General features: G+C 32.1%; 1 protein-coding gene and 1 long non-coding RNA gene across 9 annotated transcripts; both read right to left on the bottom strand.

Moving 5' to 3' along the window:
* Nucleotides 1–6,830: 6,830 nt before the first annotated feature.
* Nucleotides 6,831–7,855, bottom strand: LOC128293983 (uncharacterized). The gene is made up of 2 exons (XR_008284148.1): nt 7,792–7,855; nt 6,831–7,097 (listed from the first exon to the last, which is right to left on the bottom strand). It is a non-coding gene; the product is annotated as an uncharacterized LOC128293983 (long non-coding RNA).
* A 3,704-nt stretch (nt 7,856–11,559) lies between these two features.
* On the bottom strand, nt 11,560–15,361 carry LOC108484034 (uncharacterized protein At4g17910). Of its 8 annotated transcripts, none has more exons than XM_053029206.1 (12): nt 15,017–15,356; nt 14,892–14,935; nt 14,683–14,782; nt 14,520–14,583; nt 14,378–14,423; nt 13,883–13,968; nt 13,719–13,792; nt 13,531–13,603; nt 13,247–13,336; nt 12,693–12,861; nt 11,930–12,007; nt 11,560–11,819 (listed from the first exon to the last, which is right to left on the bottom strand). In XM_053029206.1, exons 3-12 carry the CDS (start codon nt 14,730–14,732, stop codon nt 11,773–11,775), a joined length of 777 nt encoding a protein of 258 aa, XP_052885166.1. In that variant the 5' UTR covers nt 14,733–14,782; nt 14,892–14,935; nt 15,017–15,356; the 3' UTR covers nt 11,560–11,772. The 8 variants fall into 8 exon arrangements, 4 of the variants coding, with proteins under 4 accessions (XP_052885166.1, XP_052885165.1, XP_052885167.1 ...); XR_008283862.1 differs by adding an exon at nt 12,496–12,545 and having other exon boundaries at nt 11,763–11,819; nt 14,892–15,361; XR_008283864.1 differs by adding an exon at nt 12,496–12,545 and having other exon boundaries at nt 11,763–11,819; nt 12,766–12,861; nt 14,892–15,361.
* Between the last annotated feature and the right edge of the window lie 12,475 nt (nt 15,362–27,836).

Here is a 27,836-nt window from a genome sequence, read left to right as displayed (position 1 = left end):
ATTTCACTAGAAAGGACCTAGTAGTGAACTTTGAAAGTATGATGGGAAATGTGTGATGACAAATTAAAGCATGCATGCAAAATAAAGGACTTGCATGTCAAATTCCCCTTTTATAGGTGGTGGCGGCCATGACAAGGAGGATGGGCTAAACATGTCATGAAACATGTTTTGTTGGTGCATTAGGGTGAAATAATAAACAAAGGTGTATGGGTGATAAAAAATGAAAAAAAATGTGTGTAAGTGTGGTAATCCCCCTTGCCGTGAGTTGAGAAAGAGGAAGAAAAAATTTTGTTGTGTTCATCCTTTCTCATCCTTTTGGCCGAAAATCATAAGGGAAGAAAGAGGATTTTTGCTTCATGCTTGGTTTAGAAGAGATCTAGAAGGTGATTTGGCTAAATTGGCATCAAGATTAAGGTATGTATGAGGTGGTGTTAGGAGTTTCATGCATGTTTTGGTTGCTAACTTGATGTGCATGTTAGCCATGGCTCAAATCTTTGTTATGCCATGGAAATGGTATTTGGCCAAAGTTGTTATGGTGATAAAGCCATTGCATGCTAAGTGTGAAGCTTGATGATGATGCATGCAATGATGGATTGTCTACTCTTGAGTAAGATTTTGAGTTTTCTTTTGTGTTTAACCATGATTGAAGTTGAATGGAGCATGATTGTCATATTCGCCATGATGCATTCATGAGCATGGTTCATGCTTCTTGCATGTTAGTTAAAATTTGTATTTTTGGATGGCTATGGACACCTTGAAATTCGCCATGCTCATATTGTATATATATGTTTGCACATGATGTTTTGGCTATGAAGTAAGTGATGAATATATTGGTTTAAAGAAGGAGATGTGGAAGAATGCTTGTGAAATTGCAAGCACAATTCGCCTAGCACACATATAAGTGCTTGATGCTATATTATAAGTTTTAATACAATGTGCAAAGCATTAACTAGTAAAATGCATGCTGTTTTGTGAGGTATTAAGTGCAAAATTGGCCTCAACATGTACATGAATATTCGCCTTGGGTAGCCTATTGAAGGCCTTAGCTTTTCCTTGATGCTCAAATAAATTGTATTGAATTGTTTGATGTAGTATAAAATGTGCATGACCATTGTGTATTCAAGCTAAAGAGTGGCCATATGACCATTTAAACTCCTTGTCATATTCGCCATAAGCGAGCACAATGAGGTGTTAATAAATTGAATTTGTTTGAATTAGCTCAAGAGCTAAGAGGGCCACAATTGGACAAGGGAAGGAAAAGGTGATCGAGTAGCGAAAAAGCCGTTCGACAACATCCGAGGTAAGTCCTCAAGAAGTGACCTTACTTGAATTATGTGAGATGAAATATGGATGTGTATGATTATTGATTATGTGTGTATGAGTATTTGAATTCTACCCGGGCTAAGTCCGGCGAATATGCTTGTGATTATATTTGCGTTTGAGCCTTAGTAATGAAAATGAAATATGTATGTCCAATGATTATTGATGTATGTGTACATGAGAAATTGAATGATATCCGGCTAAGCCCAAGACAATTATGCTGAAATTATATCCGGTTAAGACCGAAGGCAATTGTGCTAGTGGCTATATCCGGCTAAGACCAAGGCATTCGTGCGAAGTTATTCTATCCGGCTAAGACCAAGGCATTTGTGCACGTGATTATATCCGGTTATATTCAAGAATCTTGGGCTGGAGGTGAGTGTTGGTTGCTGTAATGAATTCAATTAGTACACTCGAAAAGCCCAAAGGATAAGGTACGTTATATGTGCATTGAAAGTCGATATGTTTGAGCAACATTCGCTCAATCGACTAATGAATTTCAGTTATTGAATTGATTGATACTTTGTGAAAGTATATAATGATGAAGTGTGAAGTAAGAATGTGTATTAATGAAATGATGCATTTGACTATGTGAATATATTGCTGTAATTAGAGTTGATTATATTCCTTGAGACTTACTAAGCATAAAAAATGCTTACTCCGTTACTTTGGCTCTGTTTTATAGATTTCGCTCGATAGCAATCGGATTCGGGATCAATAAAGTCGAAGTCATCCACACTATCCACGCCTCTATTTTGGTATAAATTTTGGTTGAACTTTGAAATGGCATGTATAGGACTACCCTTGTTGGTTGAATATGTTGTGATGTATATATGTACGGCCATGCGAAAATGGCTCGTAAAGGTGAAGTATCGACTTAGACTAATTGTGGTTTGTATGTATATATTTGGTGTCATGATGTGGCTATGGCTTGGAAATGGGAATGTTGGTCATATGATCAGCCATTGGCATGGTTAAAGTGATCATATATGAACCTATGTATGGCAAGACTAGTTGGTTCATGGAGACTACCAAATAGGTAAGACCTACCTTAAAACAGATGCTGCCAGCTGCAGTGACGTGAATGTGAAAAATCACCAAAATTCGTAGGAATGGAATTAAATAGTGAATAAGCTATGTAAATGAACCTTGATGAGTCTATTTTCATATGGAAGAAACGAAATGGTCATAGGAGTTACATGTTAAGAGATATTAAAGCTATTGTGAGACAGGGCCAGAACGGTTTCTGGGTTCCCTGTCGCAACTTTAAAAATTTACTACAAATTATCCAAAAAGAATTAAGAGACATAACTTATATGTACAGATTCCATTTTGAGTCTAGTTTCATTAGAAACAAACGTCACCAGTATTAAAGCCCTGTACAGGGAGATATTCAAGTTATACCGCGCGAAGGTCAGAGCAGTCGATCCCTGTAACATGAGTGACTTTAACTAATAAACTGTACCAATTGGCCCGACCAAAAATTCTAGAAATAAATCCATGGATGGATATATGAGTCTAAATTCAGGGAAAATTTACGAAACCAGTTTCCGAGTTTTGAAACTCGAGATATGATTTTTAAGGCGACAGTGACGCAGTTTTCCAGCCTGACTGGAAATGTCAAATGGATGGGCAAAACAAGTGAACTTGGCTTGTTAACCCCTCGTGTCCGACACCGGCGATGGTCTCGGGTTCGGGGTGTTACATATGATGAATGCCTAAGCAATAAGTTAAATTGGGTTAATCATACTCATGAAGTACTCATTGAAGGATTTAGGAAATATGTTAATGGACAAAATATTGGTAAAAATTTTGGCTACATAAGTAAATAAATTGGATTATTGGAGGTTACAATTGGTTGTTTGTTTGATTCTAATGTTTTTAGGCATATTTGATTTTAATGTTCTTGTCTTAACTGAAAAAAAAAATTTATGACTGCTTGGCTGGAGTGGAAAGCCATAAATTTGGCCACTCTGGATTTCCCCTCGAATTAGTGTTTAGGGGAATGATAATGTCAAGAAGTTATTAAGAAGTGAAGGCTCTTTGAAAATCCTACAGATAAAGAAGGAGATAGTTTCATTACAATTAGTAAATAGTACTTAGTTTTGTTATGAAATATGATGCAACACAAAACAATCTTATAGGTTGCTATTTCCATCATGGAAATTGTTGTTAGATTTGTAAAATAAATCTGAAATAAAACTTAATAAACCAGGATCTATCATGTCAAATCATCAAGAATAAAACTAGATGCGGAAGCATACCTGAATCCTTGAATTTCTTGAAGTTTTACCGGATCTTGGGGATTTGATCTTCCAAATTAGCACATAAGAAATTCAGAAAATATTTGCTCTCTTTCCTAATGATGGGATATTAGAAAAGATATCTTGTGTGTAATTTGGGGACCATAATCCTAATATTTATAACATTGGCATATTAGTTCTAATCAAATTCTAGTTAGCCCATCATTAATTAGAATTTGATTAGAAGTTAATTACTAGAGTATCTATACATATTTGACCCATATTTTATTTAATAATTAAAGCCCAATAAAATTTTAACCAAATTAGATCACTTTTAATTTGGGCTAACCTATCATGATAGTAAATAATAACATGTAATTACCCTTATTATATATGTGATGTCCATATTTTCCAACAATCTCCTACTTGGACCACATATATATATACTAATTACTCTATAATTACATGTTATTATATAACCTTATGAGCTCAAAATTTTACTATCATATCCAAAAGGTATTCCGAACAATCTCGTCCATTAATTATGTTAATATAGAACCAAAGTGACTTTCATCCATCCATGATCACGTACATTAACACAACTAAATGACATAGATCAAGTATGGATGTGTAGCATGGAAATTACATGCAATATGAACTAAACATGTCTATTTCCAACTGGTCCTCCTTAGTGAGATCAAACCTTACCAAAATCAGAGTGTGAATAAACCAAATAAACTTTATTTCTGCAGAAAATAAACTTAATATCTTTAAACTGAAATAACTAAAAATGTGTCTATAACATAAAAGTATTTAAAAGTACAAACTCCCACTAAAACCAAATATTCTTAATGATATTACACCCATATGAGCAATGTGCTCATGAAAAACCTTGGGTGTAGTCCCTTAGTAAGCAGATCCGTAATCATGGAGTTTTTCCTAATATGCTTTATAGACACCTAACAGCTCTGAACTTTTACTTTAACAACAAGGAACTTAAATTCTATGTGTTTTGACTTTGATGTGCTCTTGTTGCTATTGGAATAAAAGGCTGCAATTTGTTTTCACAATTTGCACCTTAGTAACAAAATCTTGTATCCATATTTCATCAAAATCGGAGTCTGTATACCTAATGATCTCTAACTAATTAGACCTCTGATATGCGAGCATGTAATCTTTTGTTCTTTGAAAATACCTTATAACACTCTTGAATGCTATCCAATGGTCCAAACCAAGGTTGGTTAAAATATCTGCCTAACATCCCAATAGTGTACATAATATTCCAATGTATACAAACTTGAACATACATTAGACTTTCCACTGCTAAAATGTAAAAAAAAACAAATGCATTTTCGTAATCTCAAAAACATTCTTAAGGCATTGATTGAGGCTTTACTTATTATTGACAATCAGTATGTCATTAACATATAAAACCAAAAATAGAACCTTACTCCCACTAAACTTATGGTATATACAATTATCAATAAAATTCATCTCTAAACCAAATGAGATAATCATTTGGTAAAATTTGTAATATTATTGACGAGAAGTTTGCTTAAGCCCATAGATGAAGTTCTTTGCAAATCATTAACTTTGCATCATTAGATACAAAGTTTTCTAATTGCACCATATAAATGTATGATCAATGTTACCATTGAGAAACCATTAACTTAATATTCATCTGATGTAGCTTAATGTCAAAATATTCCACTAAAGCCATTATAACTATTTCTCTAGTGGACCTTTTAAATGACATTCATTCTGGAGGTTGTTGAGTTTGTTCTTCTGGAACAACTACCTCATCTTGAATAAGGAGTTGTTCAATATTGTCTTATTGAGATTCTAGATTCACTTATTAATTAATAATAGGTATGAGAACCTAAACATCATCAAAAGTGGTAGTAGGAACTGAGTTAGAATCCAATTCCTCCTCAAAAGCAATGTCTCTAACCTTATTTCTCCCCCCAAACTCAACATCCTCAAATAATGTTACAATTATCGTGTCAAAAATATTCCTAATTATGGGATCATAAAACTCGTAGCCCTTAGATCGCTCAGAATTTCCTTGACCCTTATACTTTATAGACATCAAAGAAGTCAGAAGTGATGTCATTTCAACATTATCGTTTTTAGCAAAACATTTCTCAATTTTGTCAAGGAAACTTTGGCCTGAGTAATCTTTTTAGATTCTTTTCCCCTAAAGGCTTCTAAAATGTTGTACTTCGTGATCATTAGACTCATGCAATTTGAATAATCCCACCTCTCAAACTCCTTTTTAACATAAGGGGTGTTTTCTGCAGTGAGAGGTACGGGTTGTTCTTCCCTTAGTGCAATGTCTATGTTCATACAACCAAACACTATAAGTAAGTGCCTTTTCCATTCATTGAAATTAGTTCCATTAAGCATGGGTATAAAATTTATATTAGCAGATATTGTGACAATAGAAGATGAATTAGCTGAATATAGAACAAAAAATATGTATCACCCCTATCCCGTAACTATCGCCGGAATAGGTAAGGGGCATTACCAAACAGACAGAACATTTCAGACCGATTCAGAATCACAGATATCACATAACATTAATACATAGGCAATCATCAACAATTCATCCCTTATGATGGTCTACGAGACCTAAAACATACTTTTAAAGACAATCAGGACTAAACTGAACACATTCATAAATTTCAGAACTCAAAAAATTTTTCAATTCTGTTAAGGTCACAAGTCCGTGTGACCAGGCCGTGTGCCTCAGACGGGCACCAGACACGCCCATGTGATCCAGCCGTGCCAAAATAGAGTATACATACTAACTTTTACACATGACCAACAGACACGGCCGTGTGCCATGACCGTGTGACACTTAGCTGGCTACTGACTTAAGCACACGACCATATGACACGCCCATGTGTCTTAACCGTGTGGTCTTAAGAAGTTGCTGCTTTGCATACACGGCCACAAGGCACACCCGTGCTCCTTGACCGTGTGGCACAATGCAGGCTTGGTTTAAACCAAGTTACCACCCCTTTTTGGGTCATTCCTACAAGCAATATTAAACAACATTTATACCAAAATTTTCAGCCAATTCCATGCTTAAAACATGCTTTATTATAACTAAATCATCATCATTCAATAACCTATTCAAATCCATACCAAAACACATTAAAAATCTTATTACAACATGTCAAAATGCTCATTTCATAACTCACTTTTGGCACATTCTAACTCATGCTTAAACTTACCATTTCCTCAACTTGGCATATCTCAAAATGATCACCACATATAACGCCATATAACCATTACAAGCATACACAATTTAGCATCACAAACCATTCACCAAAACTAAGCACAAACATACCATTTGTTAGCCAACTCTCATGGCATAACATATATATACATATCAAAGCTTAAATACATAGACATTCTATCCTATACATGCCATACTTCAAAATATTTACACTTTCAAAAATACCAAAATGAGTTCGATAGTATGGTGACAATCCTCGACTATCCCCGAGCCTTTAGTAACTACAGTAACTGTAAAACAGACAGAATTCACACAGAGTAAGCTACAAAGAGCTTAGTAAGCCAAATACAATTGGTCTAACTATTAAAGAATTTAAATTAAAAGTCAATAGTAAGACTTCATAGCCATTTCACAGAGTAATTCATGAGCTTAACCATGCTCATTTGCTTGTATAGATGTCATGTTTCATTTCCATGATTTTTTACATACTTCGCATTCTTTATTTCACAAAAACAGAGTCTTTCATATTCAAAAATTTAGTACGATAAAAACGTACCTGTACAGATTATACATTTCATATATTCATTCCCATATCTCGTACTCTATCATCAGATGGTTCAGAAACGATACAGATACTCATAAATGGGTACAATGCCGACGTCCCGGACGTGGTATTACATGTAATTCAGTATTGATGCCTCTGTCCTAGACAGAGTCTTACACGAAATCAGATACGATACAGATGTCCCAGACATGGTCTTACACTTAAATCTCAAATCGAGGCCTGTGTCCCAGACACGGTCTTACACGATATCTCAGATCAATGTCAACATTCTTTTGAAAACGTACAGAGCTTTTGAGATACTAGCATATTATCGGGTTTACTCGAATTTATTCATCAGGCTCTCAAGGTTGTCCAATACAGATTATAGTTTGAATATGCAGAATTTAGTCAACTTAACATGTAACTGTAATTTGACTTACCTCATACGAATTTCGGACGAAAACGAGTCGACTATTCAACTATTTTAGACTTCCCTCGATCTAATTCCGATTTTCTTTGTTCTTGATCTAATAAAATTCAAATTCAACCATTCAATCATTTATTTCATTCAAAATAATCCATGAACACATATTTAAGGCACTTTACGTTTTAGCCCTTACATTTTCACACATTGACAATTTAGTCCATTTTTCACAAAATCACAAATATGCTAAATTCACCAAGACTATAGCTTGGCCGAATATGCATTACTTCCATACAAGCCCAAATAACATATTTAATTCACAATTTAGTCCTTCAAAACCTCATCTTCACAAATTAACCCAAATAGCTCTATTCTATCAAAAATTCAAGAACAAAGCATGATAATCTCACATATATCTTTCATAATCCATATAAAAACATTACAAAGCTCATATAATCATCAATGGCACATTTCATAATCTTCAACAAAAATAGAAATTCAGACCTGGGTTTTGAAAAACACGAAGCAACGATCACAAAAACGTAGAAATTATTAAAAATCAAGTAAAACTCATACCTTAATCAAGTTCTTCAATGGCCGAATGTTAAAACATAAAAACCTAACTTTTCTTTCTTCAATTTCGGTATGAACAAGATGATAATGGCCATTTTCATGCTTTGTTTTATTTTATTTAACATTATATGCCATTTACCAACTTTGCCCTTATTATTAACATATGAAAATCCACCTACTAATGTCTATACTTGTCCATGCGTTAGTACAATGGTTCAATTGCATCATAAGGACTTCATACTTAAAAAGCCACTTCATATAGGCACTTTATCCATCAGCACACAGCTTTTACATTCTACGCGATTAGGTCCTTTTTGCATAATTAAGCACAGAAACAGACAATTTAAACCACAGAAACTTCGCAAATATAAATTCACATATCACAGACACAGAAATAATATTAAAATATTTTTCAGAATCGTTTACGTGGTCTCGAAACCACTGTTCCGACTAGGGTCAAAATCGGACTACAAAATAAGCTCACATAAATATTTATAAGTAAACAATAAATTCAAGATAATAGCTAATCCCATCTCAAGATACTAAACTCAACATTAATTTCAAGTCTTTAGACAATAATATTAACAGTAAGCGGTACTCTTGTTGTAGCAATCAAACATTGACAATAAATTATGTCAAAGAATTAATTAATCTTTGGACTAACTTATTGCTCACATAAAATACCTTATAATTGTCACACATTTATCACCACATATGTCATTGAAATTCTGCCAAATATTAACTTACCTTTGAGTCAATTAATAAATGCATGAATCACAAAAATATATAATCATCTTAATATTTCAAATAAACTAATTTACACAAAAGAGGTCACTTTGGCGGCATTTTGTTTCAACTAATTTATTTAAAATATTATACATCCTTAATTAAAAGCCAAAATCTGAATTTATTTGTTTCAAAATATTTACCTTAATTTCATCTTTCAATCAAATTAAAAGATTATAATATATATTTATCCCAAAACAACATACATGATGTTGGCAAATATAATAATAGTGAATAAATCAAAATAACCTCACATAAGACTTTAAATTTAAACTAAAATAATTTGAATAAAGGAAAACCTCATATCAAGATATCAGACACTCTATTAATATTCCAGTTTTGGACACAATATTAACTTGTGAGTGATATCTTGGTGGAGTAATCAAACATTGACAATAAGAACTTGTTGAATAATAAATCTTCCTTTGGGCTGATTTATTACTCACATGTAAAACCGAATAATCCTCACATGTTTATCACCATAGTTGCACATGTAATATTATTAACCTTCACCTTTCGAATAGCATATTCAAATATTAAACTAGATTATATTTATAAAACCTTAAAACTTTATTTAAAGAATCAAAACCCAAAAATTTATCAAGAATCTCAAAGATTCAACATAATATATAATTAAAATATCAAATCTATAAAATTAAAAAACAAAAATGAATCAATCCAAAATTAATAAAGAATCAATTCATTCTCAATGATTCAACATGACAAAGCTCGGATGCCACTTGTTAAATTTGTAAAATAAATCTGAAATAAAACTTAATAAACTAGGATCTATCATGTCAAATCATCAAGAATAAATCAAGAAGAAAACTAGATGCGGAAGCATACCTGAATCCATGAATTTCTTGAAGTTTTATCGGATCTTAGGGATTTGATCTTCCAAATTAGCACACAAGAAATTCAGAGAATATCGGCTCTCTCTTTCCTAATGATGGGATATTAGAAAAGATATATTGTGTGTAATTTGGGGACCATAACCCTAATATTTATAACCTTGGCATATTAGTTCTAATCAAATTCTAATTAACCCATCATTAATTAGAATTTGATTAGAAGTTAATACTAGAGTATCTACACATATTTGACCCATACTTTATTTAATAATTAAAGCCTAATAAAATTTTAACCAAATTAGATCACTTTTAATTTGGGCTAATCTATCATGATAGTAAATAATAACATGTAATTACCTTTATTATATATGTGATGTCTATATTTTCCAACAATTGTCCCTCAATCGAAGCTTATTGAACAATCTCTAATGACTAGTTTTGTTGCTAAATGGTTGGCAAATATCTATCATTACATTATCGATATTCCAAATCTTATTACATGGACTTTTAAGGGATACATGTGGTTGGTGTTTTTTTTTTCTTTTAGTCATAAAAAAAAGATGGTTCAAAGTAAAATGGTTGCTCTCATGGAGTGGAAGGGTAAAGAGAATGTGTTATTTGACAAAAATTAATGCTAAGGTTGCTGCTTTGAAGGACTCGTGCATTTAATGAAAGAAAAAAAATGTCCATGTGAATCCTATGAAAGGTGAGTAAGAGTACTGAAGGACTCCTTTCGCTCAATTTACCTAAAATTAAATGATATTTTATTAAAGTAGAAAAAAGAGTTAGTGGAAAAGGTGAATACAATGTGCTTGATTGAATCCAACCTTGCTAAAGCCTCAAACACTTCGTAACTTCTTCCACCATGGTTAATGTGTCAGGTTCTACTTACTATGCCCCACGAAAATAGAAGTTATGAAGTATAATTATAGAATGAGTTTTAGTTTTTACAATCATATTATATTTTATTCACATGTGATAATATATGATTATATATTATAGGTTTTGTTCTCTTCTATAAATGCGTCAATCATGTATATAATAAAAACTTGATCAAGAAGTCGTGTTCAATAATGAATTTTTCTTTACCGTCCCATTTGAGGTGTATGATATAATACAATTGGCGAAATATTAATTCCCTATTATATGAAAACAATAAATTGTACACTACAGCAAAACTGACTTTTAGCGGTGTTTTTTTAGGCCTTTAGCGGCGCTTTTAAGTGCCACTAAAACTATTTGCGACGTTTTTACAAGCGACGCAAAAAACGCCGCTATAGATGGCGCCACAAAATTTTGCAGCATTTATTTGAAAAAACGCCACTAAAGGTCATGGACTTTAGTGGCGCTTTTACCACAAACGCCGCTAAAAGTCATGGCCTTTAGCGACACTTTTCCCACAAACGCCGCTAAAGGTCATTAAATTTAAAAAAACTAATAAAAATATAAAAAAATTAAAATTCATTATCAAAATATTGAGAAGAATGTCCATAATTTAAATATAAAAATTTTCTATTAAAATTCATTATCAAATTAAAATAAAAATAAAAATATAGAATCAAAACTAAAATAAATAGTAAAAATTAGATTAAATATAAATATAGAATCAAAATAATAAAGCACCAAACTTGTATACTGCCCACCATTATAAGTCACTAAAAGCAAGAAAAACAAAATGACTTAATTCATGGAATTCACGAATGTTAACATCAGACATGAGTTTAAAACTTTGCCTTTGAAAGGATGTTCAAAACCAGAATCCACAATAGATCGAAGCAGCTCCAGTTTCAGCAGCAAGTTTCTGAATCCCAAACTGTGAATTCCAACATACCCCCTACACCACATAAAAAAGAACATTGCTTTACACTAAAACTAGCAGATTATATTAGAACATTGTTTACCTTAAAAATATGTATAAATTAGAATCAACTAAGGCTAAAATACCTGAGGAAGTGCTTTGACACAGCTGCGATAAGTATAAAGCACTGATGCCATCTCCTTCCCATCCTGGATAAATGTGTTCTGCCATGCCATCAAATACAAGATCAGAGACTAAAACAAAACACTAAAAAGTTTATCAAAATTTTGCAATTAAAAACACTATGTCAAACTAAGTTTAATAGCTCCACCAAAATACATCTTTGAAGGAAAGGACACTTTGCTCACAAAATGTCTTTGTTGAAGAGACAATTAGTAGCCTATTATTCCGTAGAAAGAAGACAAATCTCCAATGGAAGAAATGGTCCTAAAAATTAATATAGAAATTCTTTTCCCCTTATCATTTTCAATTTCCTTCTAATCAATACAAGCTATTTTTCAGCTAGATGAGACTTGAATCGAAGATTGACATCAAAATGCAAAGAATACAGTTTTTTTTCTCAAGGGATCTCAAGAATCTTACAGACAACATATCCAAGAATAAAGCTGTAGGTGCAAAAAAAATAAAAACACTATGATAAAGCATACACCAATGGGATGGGACATTAGGTACAGTCCTAAATTGTCCTTACCAAATAAGCTAAAAATTCCCTCCTTGTTTCTGCTTATGACATCCGTACCCCTTTCATTAGAAAGAAGATAAATATTTAGCCCATTAATCAACCAACTTTAGTACCCTGAGAGTTAGAAAGTCAACTTATTGTATAGGACCAATCAAAAAGCAAATACCAGAATATAAAAACAAGCTTCATAAAATATGAAAGTATACCAACTAAAATTACTGAACCAAGAATTCCAGAATATTCTGCGGGAACATTTAAAATGGATGTAAGGATGGATACACCAGCAAGTGTGAAAAAGAAATTCCAGCAAGTGCTTCGTGCTTGCCGTGAAGTAACTGCATTCATTAGCACAAAGGAGCCAACTCCAAAGTCCATCTAAAAAAATTATGCAAGGTTCAAAAACATTAATATGATAAAATATTTGGGATTGATATTTTGCAGGATAAAAACATAAAAGTTTACTGAAAATACAAACAAATTCAATAAGTTTTGAGATATTGGTAGGACAAGTTCAGAAGTTTTCAAAGTGAATGAATGTAGACATCCACTTCTCATACATAATAATCTTTCTGAAAGGATGTAAAGACCCCTTATGAGAACAACAATAACAAAAATATTATGTACGAGGGTATAGGATTAAATGTTAACATGGGTTTTACCTCTAAAAAGCTGTAAATTTACCTACTTAAATTATTAGCAAAAAGAAATAATATGCATGAAGATGAAAAGAAAAATATTAACGACCTTGATAATATCTTACCAAGCTAGTCACGTAAGTCTCTGTCTTAGCATATTCTCTAGGATATATTCTGAAGTCAACAGCCAAGATACACAAGCATGTGATAAGCATCTGCAAAATTTTCCCACTGAAAATTTATTACAAATTAAACAATGTACCAACAGCCAAGATACACAAGTAAGTGACAGAATATCAATAAATTCCCACTGAAAATCTATCACAAATTCAAAAAGGTACATTAAGAAAAGATAGTAATTTCAAAAGAAACCAATTTGCATAATATACAAGCAGGTAAGACACTATACCGTAACAACCCTATAAGATGATATGCTTGCCCTTGAAGCATTAGGTCCTTCCATGTAAGGCAAAGAGTAAGTTCTGCATTAGAAGGCTTTGAGTTAATATACTTTTACATCAACAACACAGTTCTCTGTAGAATAATGAGTAATGATTGAAGAAATAACGCATATATGAAACTTTCATCAAGTTCTACCTTTTGACTGCAGTAAAGAGGATCAGCAAGAACAATAACCTAATCATGCATATGTATACCCACTCTGCTAGAACCTATTACACCAATAACTCTTTTATCAAACAACAAAAATCAAATTTGGGGATTCCAACAAAATCTTTAGAATGCGAACTGGGAGTACTTACAGTGAAAATTAAAAGTGTGGGTAGAACAATGAAGACATAATCCAAAGCTACTGAGGCTAGGTAAGACTTTAAACTCCTACAAGTATCTGCTCAAACAGATTCAATGATAAGCACTCATGAATTCTACAAAGCCATATAAATTTTGAATTTCTGATCTTTATTGTTTTATTAAAGGTGAAAATATGTCAACAATTGCTATAATTTTGCAAAGTTTAAGATTTAGGGTGTGTTTGACAAACCGTTAAACTTTTTTTAATTTTATTATAGGGTTTACTAATTCCGCAAACAATTTTCTAATATAAATTTAGTTCTTAAAAAATTCAAAACTTAATATTTCAGCTTATCAAACAACACCTTACTCTTGCACTTAAAAGTTAAAAAATACTTTTCTCAAAAAAGGAAAAATACTTAATATTTGGCCTTGATTAAAAATTTAAGAACAAAGTTTCTACAATAAATCATTTCAATTAGAGACAAAGAAATCGATAACTTTACCATTCACTGTCTGAAAGCAGAAAGTGTGCCGCAAAAGCATTAGAAGCTGAATATAAAATTGAAAAGAAATTTTAAAAAATAACACACATTTATTTGAGAGATAAAACAAATTAAAATGAAATTGAAGTGTCCACAAACTTACAGCTACATTATTCAAAAGAGCAGAGACTTCAAGCATGGAAGATCCAGGCAAATTGCTCACGAATCTGTAGGTTATAGTATTCTAATCAATAGGATTTGCAATTAGAAGATTAAATTAAAAAATTGGGAAATTTGAGAAGAAAAAGAAAAAGAGATTAACTAACTGTTCTCTGAGGTGCTTATTAGGATTCAAAGATCTTGGGAAGGAATCCATTGACGAAGAGTTTGAAAACGTAGTTGTGAATTTATTACAGAAGATCAGAGCTAAGCAAGTAAAACAGGAAAAAAATGGAGAAACTAGAATCAAGTTTCTATAATCTAAACACAAAAAATTTAAAAAAAAAATTGCAGAAGCAAGCGTAAATTCTCCCACCTTTTAGCCAAACACCATTTTTCAATGGGTCAAAAGCCGAAAACCTAGAAGCCAAAGGATAATTAAAAATCTTCAATTTAAAAGCATTTTAAACCTAAAGAAGGCAATGGATTTATTGTTCAGACTCTGAGATATCTATTTTGTTTTTGTTGTGGAGGGAGACGAACGTGTAGCCGAATAGCAGAAGCCCAATAGACACAACCCCACCTTCAACGCCGCCGTCTGGTTCACTGCCATCTCTTCTATCTCAGAGTATAACTGGAAACCAAATCAAGACTGAAGTAATTTGATGCCAAATCAAGACTGCCATCTTAGTTTCTTGATTGAAAAGAGCAACGAAGGGGTGAGATTGGGGGGTGTTTTGAGGATACTAATTTTAGGGGAAAAAATTAGGCGTTTCAAAGGGGAAAATTTAGGGATAAAACCGCATATTTTTTTAAGGGAAATAATTTTTGTGGCGTTTTTATAAAAAAAGGCTGTTATTGTTAAATTTTTACAACGTTTTTTATAAAAACGCCACAAAAAATTATTTTATTTTAAATAAAACGACTCTGTTTTGTTATGCTAAACGTATTGTTAAATTATTTCTCTATTAAAAATTATTAGTTAAGTAATTTTATAAAATATTTTTATTACTATTTTTATAAATTAGTTTTATAAATAAAAAATTAAGTATTCGAAAATAAATATCGTACATTTTACTAAGAAAACAAATAATTAAATGGCTGTAATTAATTATTAAGTTAGAATTATCTAATGTAAGCAATCAATCTCTTACATATTAAATTTCTATTAAAGATTGAGACGTTAATCATAATTTTATATTATTCTTTTCCGATCTAATCTCTATTTCATTAGAGATATTTCTTCCTAACTAAAATATAATTATTTTCTAGATGTTCGATTGTGGAATGATTTTAGTTTTTGTATTTTATTTTTATTTGTTATAATTCGGTCCTATCCAAAATAGATAGTTACCTATCCATATTAATCATTATTTTTTATTTATTTATCAATGTTTTTTAAATCTAATATTTAAATATATCAAATGGTTTAGATTAATATATCAAATGTTTTTTATTTATTTTTCATGTTATTTATTTATTTATCAATGATTATTTTACTTTACAAATTCAAAACATCCACTTGTTTCAAATCGAGTTTTAAATAAAATTAATTGTAATTTTATAATTTATATCAATTTGAGTGCAATAATTGTTTGTCTATATAAATTAAATATTAAAAATATTTTTAGTTGAATCATATTAATGGAAAGAAAAATTTATAATTATAGTTATTTTTTATTAAGTTGGTGTTATGGGTTAATCAAGTATATTAATTCAGTTGTAAAATTATTAACTTACCCTCTCACATATATATAAATTAAGTTATAAGAATGTATTTTATATATATATATATATATATATATATATATAATAAAAACTCGAAACACAATTAACTTTATGATTATAACCAAAATAACGATTAATTTTATCTAAACTTTTAAATTAATTTTATATAAACTTTTAATAAATATATGAGTTAAATAATATCTTTTAGCATAGGAGTGTTAAATCTTAAAAAAAAAAATTCTCTTAACATACTTTAACAAATTGAATACTAAATCACTTAATCTGTAAAAGTTAAAATATGAGATAAGTATTTGTACTTTTAAGTAAAATTAAAGTTTAGTCATTATATTTCTATTCTTAAGAATTTAATTCCTCTATGTTTCAAATTTTGAATTTAAGTTTAATTGTTAAAATTACTTTTTATTATTATTAAATTAGTTAGGGATTTTGGATGTCGAATTTGGGAATGGATGATAATACTTTAGGGATTTAGGATGAGGAAGAAGGGGAAATAGAATTGGGGAAAAACGGGGAAAATGTTAAGTGTATCAGGTGTGGGTCAAAAATAAGACAGCTAAACGACGAAGTTTTGAACAAAATAATTTAACATTAGCAGCGTTTATAACCTAGCGCCACTAAAAATGCACCTATTACGACGTTTAAGGTTTTAGGGATTATAGTTTAGTGTTTAGGGCTTGTTAGGGTTTAGGGGTTTACTATTTTAAGGGTTATAGATTAGTGTTTTATGTTTTTTTGGGGTTTAGGATTTTAGGAGTTACATGACTTTTAGTGGCATTTTACCAAAAACCCCGCTAATGCTCTGGTCTTTAGCGGCGTTTCACCAAAAGCGCCGCTGATGCTCTGGTCTTTAGCGGCGTTGCACCAAAAGCGCCGCTGATGCTCTGGTCTTTAGTGGCGTTTTACCAAAAGCACCGTTGATGCTCTGTTTTTAGCGGCGTTTTAACAAAAAACGCCGCTATTGCTCTGTTTTTAGCGTCGTTTTTGTCAAAACGCCGCTATTGCTCTGTATTTTACAATTTTTGCGGTGTTTTTTGATAAAACGCCGCTAAAAACGCCGCTAAAGCCCTATTTTCCTGTAGTGGTAGTTGCTTTTGGTTATTTCATTTGGACTAGTCATATGTGTTTTTTTTTTAATTGAATTGGAATGACATGTATGTTGTTATGTAATTGGATTAGAATAATTTGTAATTGAACTTTGTAATTTTTATTTTCGGTTTAATTATTTATTTACCTACCATTATCAACTAACCTCAATCCCTATCATCATGTTGCTTTCTCTATTAACTTGTTTTTATAGATGCCTTTACCATCGGTTAAGATTCCACATGAACTTGGCGAAGTAGAAACTTCCATTTTCGAGTACATTTGGGATAATGATGTTAATATAGAGTAAGCATTTGTTAAATATTCTTTATCATTAATCATATACATGCATTGTATGAATATAAAGCCTGTACTTGTAAAGTTGCAGTGAAACAATATTAATGTTCTTGAACGTTTCGGCTTGTATTTAGGAGTTCTATGCAATATAACCTAGGGTGTGGATTGGTGACAACGTAAGTTTGGTTTTTATTACTTCAATGTTAATGTTTTTTTTTTTTAAATATTATTCAGTTTCAATTGATATTAGTATATAATCATGTATAATTGACTCTGTGTGTGCCAATGAAATTGGCTTTTGGGAAAAGGGAGAAGCCACTTGGGACAAGAAATGGTATTTCGCATCAATGCTTACTAAGAGTATAAAGAACCCTAAACCATGTTTGTTTCCATATAGTACTTGCAATTTTTGTAATAACTAATCATATATACGCTTGTGATATTGCAGTATATACTGATTAAAAAGGAATGCAATCCAAAGACGATGTGGAATGACATAAGTGGCAGTTTCATGTGATGGGATCAATCAACGACCATGCTTATATAAATTTATGCTTTTTATTTTCTTTTTCGTACATATATATTTTTATATCTGTTACATTTATATGTGCATGTTTTTTTTTTACATTTTTAGATTTTTATTCTAATTAATAAGAGTAATGTCCACTGGTTTTTATGTCTAATCGACATTTTTGAAGGGCAAGCGTACGTCTTAGATAGCTTGGCATGAGGAAAATCCAATCAAAAGAGAGTTAAAGATATGAAAATATTGTTAGTTATTATACTGGAATTCGAATTAGTATTACATTCCTTTTTTTTTTTATCAAATTACATTCCCTTTTTTGATTGCCTTGTTTAGGGTTAATTTCGCTTTATGTTTGAAATAACTTAATAATTGTGCAAAATTGTGGGAACACAAGGTTTCGTGTCAAATTTTGGATATCCCCACGAGCCCAGGGCGAAACTGGTTGTTAAAATGCTAATGTTAAACAAAAAAAATAATTGGTTAGTTTCACGGTTGTTTTATGTCTAATCAGTTTTGTTATTGTTCATCTGTATAACATTAAAACCCATATTGATGGCTTTCAAGTTGTTTACCTTACTATTTTCTCTTGTTCATAGATACGATTATGAAATGTTTTTTTATCAAATAGATGAATGCTCTATTTGATGTAGCATAGAAAGAAGCGGTAATTTCTTACACTCAATATATATAGAGTGCATTAATTTACATTACTGCTCATAACATTTTTTACATAAGGTTTATCTTTATATGTTCTCGACTTTTGGATAGATTTTATGTAACACCCCGAACCTGTATCCGTCACCGGAACAGGATTTCGAAGCATTACCGAAATTTGCAGATCATTTAACAAAAATTTCACTTCATATAACATTCATACTGAAATCAATCAAATTTAATCATAACGTCTTTTATGTGAGTCATTGAGGCCCAAAATGTACATTAGAAACATATCGAGACTAAACCAAAAACTCAGAAAATGTTTTGAAAATATTTAAAATTTTCAATACTGCAGGGGTCACACGGTCGTGTGGCTCACACGGCCAAGAGACACGCCTGTGTCTTAGTCCGTGTGGGAATTCTGTTTTGCATAAATTAGAAGATGCAGTGGACACACGGTCGTGTCATCTGGCCGTGTGTCACACACGGCTGAGACACACTCCCATGTCTCTACCCTTGTGGCCCAAATAGGCCATTTTTCCTAGCCTTGTTTCTTACTCAATTTGTCATCAAACTAACCAAACATTTTAGAACATCATCATTATAAGACAAATTGTGCATATACCAAAATACCAAAACACATACAGACTAATGTTTAATCAGAATAACCTATACATGCCATTATAACCAGAACTAGATTATCCAAAATTACCAATAGAACTGATGGATAGTGTGATATAGCTCCGGCAAGCTTCCAACCCATTCGAGCTTCCGATAATCTGTAAGGTAAATATAAACAAACACGTAAGCAATGAATGCTTAGTAAGCTCGTATAATCTACAGATTATCAAGAATAATCCATTATTGATACCACAATACTCATAAAGTATTATTTAACAACTCACTAAGTGAATAATCTACAGTGTCACTTATACATATTATTCCTAGCATGGTAGGATTTTAGGCAAATTTAACTCTTCCACATTCATACCGTATGCATAACACACCAGTCATAAGCATATCATTCCATCATAGCTACAAGCTAGTGCATTTAAACATAGGCCTTTTTCGAATTAATTACATGATAAATCATTTCATAAGAAATTTCACAATTTAAACCTTACCACTCTTTCATGAGAATTAGCATATTTTCTCTTGAGTACTTACCATTTCAATGCTTCATATAAATAAAAATATTACCATTCAACCAATAGTTTAGCACTTGCCTAAGCATCAACAACAACACTTGTTAGTGTACTTGCACATATTTCATATAAAGTCAACATTGATAAACTTATTTTCTCGACATGTCACACTTGAGTTTATTACTCGTATCAACTTACACAATTTCTTTGTATCAACATATTAAAGATAGTAACATATTTACATGTCATGATACATACCATTCTCTTGTCGTTTCTTCATAAACATATATCATTCATTTCATTATATCAATATTTCATAGACCATTATTTTCATGAATTTCGTATATATTTATTCCAAAAGCAGTTCATAATCATGAATATACATAATTATCGAGCAAGTTTCATACACATGTATTTTCCATGTCATGTTTCAATATATCAAATAAATATCATTTCCATGTATTTCAGGGATATTTAAGAAATAAATTATATTAAACTCATATTTTCTCACATCACGAGTTTTGTCCGTTGAATCATTGAAATATCAATGGATACCCAGGTAGTATACATGAGGTATACAAATCAGTGATTCGTCAATTCATATTTAGGGGTACCCTTTAGGGCACATAATCAGGAAGCACACTCTCGAGCCGTATAACAGAATGCTCATATGAGCCATGTAATAGGTCACTTATCCTGGCTAAACAGGAAACTCATAAGAGTTTAGAACGTGAAGCTCATTGAGCTTAACAGGTAACTTCGAAGAGTTATTAACAGGAAGCTTTGGATAAACATAAAAGGAAGTTCAAGTGAACCATATCAGGACGTTCACAAAGAGCTACGTTTGTGTTCGCAATATATGCAGGATCACAACCGATCATGTAACAGGACACTCACAAAGAGCTACGGTAGTGCGCAACACATGTAGGATCACTACTGATCAGGATGCTCACAAGAACTATATAACAGGATACTCGAGAGGGCTTATAACAAGATTGCTAGTCCGAGCTATATTCTGTCCACAACATATACAGGACCACATTCAATACGGGAAATCATGTATCCATATTGAATTCAGAAAGAAGTATGTTAGTTAGAGATAAAGAAAGAATTTTTAGAGCTCAAATAAGGAAACATGACTGTATCTGAGTATGAGCGGGAATTTGTTCGATTGAGCAAGTATGTCAGAGAATGGGTTCCAACCGAAGCTTATATGTGTAAATGATTTGAAGAATGGTTAAATGAAGATATTAAGTAATTGTTAGGAATTTTTTAAATAAGGGAATTTGCAATACTGGCCGATCAAGCACACAAAGTTAGGGAATTGAGTAAAGAAAAGAAACAAGTTGAAAGAGAAGTTCGGGTTTCTGGTAAAAAAATTTATGAGCATGTCCCAATTATCCGCTGCAAAGAAATCAAAGAAGTATCATGATCGTTCTACCACCTTTATGGGATATTTTAGCAAAGAGCGAGGCTCCCAACGCTCTAATCTGAGATCCTCATCTCTATCTGTTACTAGTGTTGGTAGTGTCAGTAATCCCAAGCCGAAATGTAAATTTTGTAACAAATTTCATTTTGGGGAATGTCATGTAACAACCTGATTTTAGCTAAATCAGAATAATGGTTTTGGGACCACAAATTCGAGTTTAAAAAATTATTTTAATATTATTTTATGTGTTTACAGCATGATAGCATGTATATGTGAAAGTTTTGTGATTTAATTTTATCGTTTGGATGTTTAATTGATAAAAGGACTAAATCGCGTAAAATTAAAAAGTTGCATTCTACTTGTTTAAAGTGCTTAATTGCTATGGTTTATTAAATGAAAGGTCCTTATGATGTTATTAGACAATTGATAGTGGAATTTGACATAAATGGATGATATTAAATGTTTTATATTAAGGTTAAAATGTTAATTTGGTTAATAAGGTTAATTAAATAAAAAAAGTGAAAAATTATCTTCATTATCATCATCCATAGTCGAAGACCAAGAGAAAAGGAAGAATAAAATGTTGTTTTAGGGTTCGGCCCTTGTTGTTCTTGATTGAGGTATGTTTCGAGCTCGATTTTTGAATATTTCTATGTTTTTGTGATCGTTGCTTCGTGTTCTAGCTAGCTCATGCTTTAATTTTTGAAAGTGTTGATGATTTTTTGATATGCCATTGATGAATGCTTGATCTTTTGAATGTTTAATGATGAAAAATGAATATTTTTTGATAGATTTTCATGTTTTGTAAAGTGATTTTTTATGAAAAAGCCTAAATAGGATTAAATTGTGAAAATTTTAAATTGAGGGGTTGAAACGTGAAATAAATGAAAACTATGCACTGCTAGGGGCACTATGGTAATTTTTCCAAGCATGGGTCTTGTTGAATTGTGTGAATTTTGTGTATTTGTGAAATAGGGACTAAATTGTAAAAATGTGAAACTTTAGGGACTAAAGCGTAAAAATGCCCAAATATGTGTTTGTGGCCTAAATTGAGTGATTTGATGAATAAATGAGTTAATTTTGAATGTATATAGATCAAGAACAAAAGAAATCAGATTTAAATCGGGAAAAATCAAAGGTTATCGAATAGTCAGTCCAGTCCCTCTATTTCGACTACGAGGTAAGTTCATATGCAAATAAATGTCTTTAAATTGAATTATATATGTTTAATTATCCTTGAACTGCTATGAATGTTGAATGAGCAAATATGAGCAAGAATCGACGAAGTTATGATTTCCAAAAGTCCCATACAAACCCTAAGAATAGTATAGGATATGAATGTCATGACATTTGGATTACTGAGATGTGATTACATGTAAGACCATGTCTGGGACATTGGCATTGTATTATGATTACGTGTAAGACCATGTCTGGGACATTGGAATCGTTATATAATTTCGTGTAAGACCATGTCTGGGACATTGGCATCGATATGTGATAACATGTAAGACCATATCTGGGATATGGCATTGTACGAACTATATGTGATTTCCAAGTATCCTTAATGATTCTGAAAGGTTCAACGGACAAAGTCAAGTTAAGAAAGAATATGTGAACAAGTAAAGTGATTCAGGTACGTACGAGATTTATATGAGTATTAAAAAGGGTGATGAACTCACATGTGGCATTGAATATGTATACATTGGAAAGGTTTGTGAACTTATATGTGCTTATTAATAGTTTGCCTATTTGATGAAAATGGTGTTAATTCATGTGGTAATTTTATTTGTATATGGCTTACTAAGCTTTTAAATCCTACTTTATGTGTTTTTCCCTATTTTATAGATTATCGAAGCTAGATCGGACATCGAGGATCATCAGGAACCGTCATCACAATATCGACTACTTTTTGGTATTTTTGGATGCTTTGTAAATTTGGTATATAGCATGTATAGGCTAGTGAGTTGATGATAAGTTTTTAGTATGATATTAGCCATTTGTGTTGGCTTGTGAAAGGATGTAAGTTGGTGTGTATTTAGCCATTTAAGTTGGCTTGATTTATGAGTTTGATAAGTGATATATGTGGTAATAGTTGCCTTGTGTTTTGGCATATTTAATATGGTTCTTGTAATGCTTATGAGTTGCTCAACTAGCTAGTTGTTAATTAGTGTATTATTGCTTGGAAGATGACATGTATATTGATTTTGAGATGATGAAATGGTATGTTTTGTGGCATGAATTAGTTGACAATATTGTGAGAATATGCATAAGAAGTTAGGTGAAAAATGTTGGTTATGACATAATGATGTGGTATTTTTTTGTTATGATTTTTGGGGTTGAATGAATGATTTATAAATGGCATGAAATGTGTATGAAATAACATGCTTTGGTTGCCTTTGAATGTATTGAAATGATATGAAATGATGTGGTATAGGTATGCTTGATGTGGGTGAGAAATGTGGCTTAAATCAAGCCTATTTTCGTGCCACATAGTTGAGCACATAGGCATGTGACTCGACTGTGTGACCCCTGAATATTAGTTAAACAAGTCATGAGTTACACAGTTTAGACACACAAGCATGTCTACTGGCCATGTGTGGCACACGGGCTGGCACATGGGCGTGTGGCTGGCCGTGTGGCCAAGTCAGTATATCCTCCAAATTTCACATGGTCATGGCACATGGGCGTGTCTTCGGTCGTGTGATGTAAGTCAAGATGTATACCCTATTTCCACACGGCTTGAGACACAGGCGTGTCTGGTGGCTGTGTGAGGCACACGGCCTGTTCACACGGGCGTGTGAACCCTGTATGCATGAAAATTTTCTAAGTTTCTCAAAGTTTTCAAATGTTATCAGTTTAGTCCCAAACCTCTTCCAACCATGTTTTAAGGTCTCATAGAACCTTATAAGGGACAATAAGATTATGTTTTATTAATGTTTATGTGATAATGTATTCATGTATGAGAAATGTATGTTGTATGCTGTAATTGATCGATAATGCCTCGTAGCCCTATCAGCGACGAATACGGGTTATGGGTGTTACATGTCATTCAAAAAGTAGGGCCTGCTACTGATGTAGTTTTCTTCATCATTTTCTTAAAGATTGCCCTGAAAGGATTGAAAAAGATACTGATAAAACTTCGAAACCAAGTAATCCTGCCCGAGAGCAGACCACCCCATCACCCTAGCAATGTCAGTGGTAGTCGAGGTACTACAACAACAATCAAATCTGAGGCACGAGCACAGGTAAGGACATATGCTATTAGTGCTAGAGAAGATGCTTCCGCACCAGACATTATTATTGGTACATTTTCTCTATTTGATACCGATATTACTGCTTTTATTGATCCTGGTTCCACACATTCATACATGCACAAATTTAGTGTCTATTAAAAATTTACCTGTTGAATTCACTGAATTTGTGGTTAAAGTTTCAAACTTCTTGGGCCAGTATGTTATGGTGGATAAAGTCTGTAAAAACTGTTCGTTGATGATAAAGGGTTTTTGCTTTTTGGCTGATTTGATGTTATTGTCATTTGATGAATTTGATGTGATTTCTGGAATGGACTTGTTAATCCAACATGATGCAATGGTCAATTGTAAACAGAAATATATTGTGTTGAAATGTCAGAGTGGTGAATTACTCCATGTTGAATCTGATAAATTAGATGGGTTATCTAGTGTGATTTTAGCAATATCAGCACAGAAATATGTTAGAAAGGGTTATGATGTTTATCTTGCATATGTGTTGGACAGTAAAGTATCTAAGTCGAAGATTCAGTTAGTGTCGGTTGTATGTGAATTTCTTGATATATTTCCGAAAGAATTACCTAGTCTACCACCGGTTAGAGAAGTGGAATTCTCTATAGATCTTGTTCTGGGGACAACACCCATATCCATAGTACCTTACAGAATGGCTCCTACCAAATTAAAAGAATTGAAAGCACAGTTGCAAGAGTTGATTGACCGGTTCTATTTGTAAAGAAGAAAGATAGATCGTTGAGGTTGTGCATTAATTACAGACAGCTTAACAAGGTTACAATAAAGAACAAGTATCTATTGCCTCGTATCGATGATCTGTTTGACTAGTTGAAAGGTGCCACTGTATTTTCAAAGATTGATCTCCGTTGTGGTTATTATCAACTACAGGTGAAGGAATCAAGAGTTCCAAAAATAGCTTTCAGAACTAGATACGGGCACTATAAGTTTCTTGTAATGCCGTTTGGTTTGACAAATGCACCTGCTGTGTTTATGGATCTGATGAACAAAATTTTTAGACCATATCTAGACAAGTTTGTGGTGGTATTTAAAGATGATATTTTGGTTTACTCTCGAGATGAAAATGAACATGCAGATCATTTGAGAATTGTGTTACAAACACTATGAGAGAAACAATTATATGCCAAATTCAGTAAATGTGGATTTTGGCTATGAGAAGTTGGATTTCTTGGACATATAGTATCTGCTAAAGGTATTCGAGTGGATCCGAGCAAAATTTTAGCCATTGTTAATTGGAAGCCACCAAAGAATGTGTTTGAAATTAGAAGTTTTCTAGTACTAGCTGGATATTATCAGAGATTTTTTAAAGGGTTGTCAATGATAGCTTCTCCGATGACTCTTTTTTGCAGAAAGATATGAAATTTGAGTGGTCTAATAAATGTCAGCAGAGTTTTGATAAGTTGAAAGCCTTATTAACAGAAGCACCTATGTTAGTTCATCCTGAATCGGGTAAGGAATATGTAATTTACAGTGATGCATCATTAAATGGTTAGGTTGTTTATTGATTGAAGAAGGTAAAGTAGTAGCCTATGCTTCAAGATAGCTAAAACCACATGAAAGAAATTACCTGGTACATGATCTTGAATTGGCAGTAATTGTGTTTGCATTGAAAATATGGCAAGATTATCTGTTTGGTGAAAAATGTCACATATTTACTTATCATAAAAGTTTGAAGTCTTTGATGTCACAGAAAGATTTGAATTTGAGACAGCGCAGGTGGCTTGAGTTATTGAAAGATTATGATCTGGTTATTGATTACCATGCGGGAAAAGCCAACATGGTTGCATATGTTCTGAGCAGAAAATCTCTATTTTCTTTGCGAGCAATGAATACCCGATTTTTGTTATCGGATGATGGTTCAATCATAGCTGAGTTAAAACCTAGACTGGCGTTTTTGCAGCAAATTTCTAAGGCTCAAAAAGATGATAGTAAGTTACAAGAAAAACAGATACAGTGTGAATCAATTTTTGATTCAGAATTTTAGATTGGGTCTGATGATTGTTTATTATTCAAAGGCAGAATATGTATTCTGAAGAACTTGGAACTGGTATAGAAGATTTTACATGAAGCCTATAACGGTAACATGTCTATTCATCCTGGTAGTAGTAAAATGTATAATGATCTGAAAAAGATGTATTGGTGGCCAGGTATGAAACGGGATATTTCTGAATATGTATCTAAATGTTTGATATGTCAGCAAGTAAAAGCTGAACATCAGCAAGTAAAACTAAATTTTGGGCCAAGTCGGAATAGTGGTTTTGGGACCACAAATCCAACATAGTAAAATTCATATTTATTATATTTTTATTGTCCAAAATTTTATGGGATTGTTTTATGAAAATTTCGTTCGAAAATTTTTACCTTTGGGCACTCAATTTAGTCAAAATGACTAAATTGTAAAAAGTGTAAAAGTTGAGTTCTACATGTTAGAGGTGTCCAATTGTTATAAAATTTTAAATTGGAGGTCCTTAAATGGTAATTAGACCATTGGTTAATTTGTTGGACAAAAATTGACATGAAATAGGTGAAATAGAATATTTTTAAGTTAGGGGCATTTTGGTCATTTAGCAATTATATGATTAAATAAACAAAATAAAAACCAAAATTTTCTCATCTTCAACCCTGTAGCCAAATTTTTGAAGACCACCATGGCTAGGTTTTTTTTCAAGCTTTCCAAGCTCCATAGTAAGTCTATTCTTGCCCCGTTTTTAATGATTTTCACGTTTTTGAAATCCTTATAGCATGATCTACCTATTTATACCATTTATTTGAGTTAAGATGAAGGTCTAGGGTTTGACCCATGTTATAAATTTGTGTATTTTGATGTTTAACAATAGATTATGCATGTTTATGGTTGGAGAAACAACTTTTGCTAAGTGACTTTCGGTGAAAATGCCTAAAAGGACTAAATTGTAAATGTTATAAAATATGTAGTAAAAGTGTGTTTTAATGGAAATTTTGGGCTGTTGTAATTATGGAAATGGTTCGACTAGGCTTAAGGTACAAATAAATTGAATGAAAATCATTTTACGAGCCTAGGGGCAAATGTGTAAATATGAAAAAGTTTAGGGAAAAATGTAAATTTTGTGAAAATAAGATTTTAGGTTATATTGAGTAGCTTAATGATTAAATAAGCTAAATTTGATGTTATAGATCA

Source organism: Gossypium arboreum, chromosome 6, assembly GCF_025698485.1.
Source record: "Gossypium arboreum isolate Shixiya-1 chromosome 6, ASM2569848v2, whole genome shotgun sequence".
Classification (NCBI taxonomy): domain Eukaryota; kingdom Viridiplantae; phylum Streptophyta; class Magnoliopsida; order Malvales; family Malvaceae; genus Gossypium; species Gossypium arboreum.
Note: the sequence above shows the minus strand (reverse complement) of the source record. Positions and strands in the feature narration are given on the sequence as shown.